Source organism: Notothenia rossii (assembly GCF_949606895.1).
Source record: "Notothenia rossii genome assembly, chromosome: 12".
In the NCBI taxonomy this organism is placed as follows: domain Eukaryota; kingdom Metazoa; phylum Chordata; class Actinopteri; order Perciformes; family Nototheniidae; genus Notothenia; species Notothenia rossii.
Genome location: NC_136911.1, coordinates 2,449,934 through 2,453,378, shown reverse-complemented (window position 1 = coordinate 2,453,378; position 3,445 = coordinate 2,449,934). Strand labels below are relative to the sequence as shown.

The 3,445-nt window shown below is 44.7% G+C and overlaps 1 protein-coding gene across 1 annotated transcript; it reads left to right on the top strand.

The window, feature by feature from the left end:
• Positions 1–251: 251 nt before the first annotated feature.
• Positions 252–3,033, top strand: cbln2b (cerebellin 2b precursor). Its single transcript, XM_079661144.1, has 4 exons — positions 252–344; positions 693–1,213; positions 1,815–1,934; positions 2,014–3,033. Exons 2-4 carry the CDS (start codon positions 932–934, stop codon positions 2,209–2,211), a joined length of 600 nt encoding a protein of 199 aa, XP_079517270.1. The 5' UTR covers positions 252–344; positions 693–931; the 3' UTR covers positions 2,212–3,033.
• The last annotated feature ends 412 nt before the right edge of the window (positions 3,034–3,445 follow it).

Below are 3,445 nucleotides of genomic sequence, written 5' to 3'. Positions count from 1 at the left end.
ACGCTGCAACCCCCTTCATTTCAGATTAATCAGGGAGTGACATGAGAAACTCACAGCATATAACAGACATATGAGAAACAGTGATCTCTGCAGTCCCCAGGGGCCCCGAGCTCAAATACATCGAACTGATTAATATGTAAACAAAACCATAAGTCCACGCATGTGCTCTTAATCGAAGGATCCAAGTGGGGAGTCCTGTTGCAGTGGCTACACACAAAGAATGGGCGTGAGTTGTCCCTCGAAAGGGAGCCCAGAGACCCTTGCTGTTTTAGCACCAGCGATCTGAGTGCTCACTTCACAGTCTGCGAGAGGCAGCGCGCATTACAGCGGGATGGATGGCACAGGTAGGTCGTGATTTACCTTTTCTCCACAGAAATGCCTGCAAAGTGCTTGTTTCACCATAAAGCGCGAGGGGAAAGGGACGGCTTTAACAGCATTTTCCTTGGACATGGTGACCAAGTGTCGTCTTTAGTTACAATTAGCAGAATTAGTGGATTTGATAACTACGGGACAAATAAAAGATGGGCATTTTTAGATATGTTATTTCATGGCAGCGACTGCCTTTCATTTTACGCACGATTGCCGTTTTTACGCAGATAGAAAATACTCAAGTTTAAAGTCTAAACTGTGTGAAATTGTTTTCCCACTGCTGTCTGATACGAGCATTCTGATTTTGTGTCTTAAATCATCAGGATTTACAACAACAGTTGTCTGAATACTCTCCCCAAATCAACTAAGACGCCCAGGAGGGAGGGGAGTCACAGCCGGAACGCGTCTGTGTGTCAGAGGCTGTTCGAGAGAGTGAGGCAGCATCACAGCTAGAGGAAGAGAGAGAGAGAGGAAGAGAAATCTGGACCAGGTGATCGAGTACTAACAAACCTCCAAGGGGCTGCCGGGTTGTATCAGTGTGCACGGGATCAGCGGACCGACCATGGTGCCCGCACGCTGCCCGGGACCCTGTGCCTCCCTGGCACTGGTCCTCCTCTTGGGATGCGGCGTGGTTTTATGCGGCCAGAACGACACGGAGCCCATCGTGCTGGAAGGGAAGTGTCTCGTGGTGTGCGACTCAAACCCCTCTTCGGACGGGGTCACTTCCTCACTTGGCATATCAGTCCGCTCTGCTGGCGCAAAGGTGGCTTTCTCCGCCGTGCGTGGAACCAACCACGAGCCATCAGATATGAGCAACACGTCTATGACCATCTACTTTGACCAGGTCAGATATTCCTTGAATTAAAGACTTGCATAATTCCGGCAAAAGTCGAAAAATAAATCAGATATGTTAGCTCCATTGCATCTTTATTTATTTATCTCTAGCATGTATTTGCCGTGGGCGATAAGGACGAGTTAAAGGTTATGTTTCATTGATTTCCTATCACTGCTCTCGCTCTGTGTGATCTGAGCCCTGGGTATCTCTAACCTTAAGAACATAATCCTGTTTTCCTTTGAAAATGATTCATTGGATGCTGTGCGTAATTGGCGCGATCCAGAGACGCGCTGTCAAAGGGAATGGTAATCCATGCAGGATCATTGATCACAGACGAGGCCTCGGCCGCATTGACAGGTGCTTTGTGTTGCTTTTTCTCGGATGTTCCACTTAGTTGTCACGGCTCAGGTCTTTGGACAGCGGCCTGTTATACGCATCAAATTTGGAACCATCCCAAAGTGCAGCCTTAAGACATTTGGAACGCCAGAAACTGAATGCCTCTCTGTAAAGCCACAAAAAATGATTGCTACAAATCCAGCTGTTGTGTTAAATGAAGCATGCAGATGGTTACATAAATAAATATCTCATGTCATGTCCCTCTTGGTCACAGGTTTTAGTGAACATCGGCAACCATTTCGATCTCAAAGCAAGTGTGTTCCTGGCTCCGAGGAGGGGGATATATAGTTTCAGCTTTCACGTAGTGAAGGTGTACAACAGACAAACCATACAGGTGAGCACTAATGAAACAAATAGTCTGCGTTTAGCCTGCCTCTGATAGATCCTGAGACTAAAGTGTCCCTCTCCTGCAGGTGAACCTGCTGCAGAATGATTATCCGGTGATATCAGCCTTCGCCGGGGACCAGGACGTGACGAGAGAGGCGGCCAGTAACGGAGTACTGCTGATGGTGGAGCGCGAGGACCGTGTCTCTCTAAAGCTGGAGCGAGGCACCTTAATGGGCGGATGGAAATACTCCACCTTCTCAGGCTTTCTAGTCTTTCCTCTATAATCTAATCGGCGATTATCCACGTCGCACGGGACTCTGCCTAGGTTGAGGAAACAAAAAGAAAAAACGAAAAAAAAACAACATGCCATTTATTTTCAACTTAAATAACTGTCAGCCAAGGAAGCCGACGAATATCTGTATACCTACACTCGTCCACTATCTAGTCAAATATGAACGTTTCCTTGGAATTTCATATATTCAAATCCATCAGTCAACTTCTACGCGATCTGGATGATTTAACGTGATGATCCGCCACTGCTTGTCCGGAATGTGGATTTTTTTTTTCTTGCTTGGGAAAACAACACTTTGCCAACAGACAAACGGGTGGGCAAAACGGACAAGGGAGAAGATGGAGAGTGGACAGGCCGACTGTGTTATGCTCTATTTTATGTTTGTATAGCCTTAAAGAATATATGGTTTCCGTCCCAGTGCAGTATATGGAATTATGGACAACAAGAGAAGAAGTGCTTTCACGCCCAAGGCATTTTTTTTTTTTGCACGAATGGAAGTTTTTACTTTATGTTTTGTGCTGTCAATGGTGTTGCGTTTGGATGCTGAACATATTGAAAATAGGCTGCCGACGAGTTTATTAAAAAGAAAAAAAGGCGACATATGTCAGCCACCAGAGACGACTTAGAGCCCTTTTACTAAAGAATAATCCTATAATTTATAAAGTACATATTCACATAATTGTGTGTTCTACATTTCGGAATCTGCGTAGCTTTGACTGATTTAATGTTCAGTGACGTTGCTCACCAAATGTACATTGTGGAAATAATAGAAGAATCCCTAAATGTCCCGCTTAATAAAATATATTGTATTGTATAGGCTCGCGCATTTATCGATTTTATTCACATGATTTTGCATTTGATAGGAAACGGGGATTTTCTTTTGAATAAGCAGTGAGAGTCTCTGTCTCGCTGGATTAGCGTTGAGGCCTCAGTATCTCTGTCCGAGGTGCTGAAATACTGCTGCACTCCTCGTTCAAAAAGACTCAGCAGCAGCACTTGTTACACGATAAGAAATACATTAAATACTTGTTCACACTGCAAAAAACGTAGAGAGATGGACAAATATGAGAGACTATGATTTCTGGCAAGAAAATACTGAGAATCAAGTTCCAACAAAACATTGGATCCCCTTTACGCAGCAACCGAGAGCTAAAGGGATGCAGAGAAATGCTTCCTCTTATATAACACAACCCACAATTGAAAGAAATGCACTTTTGATCACATAG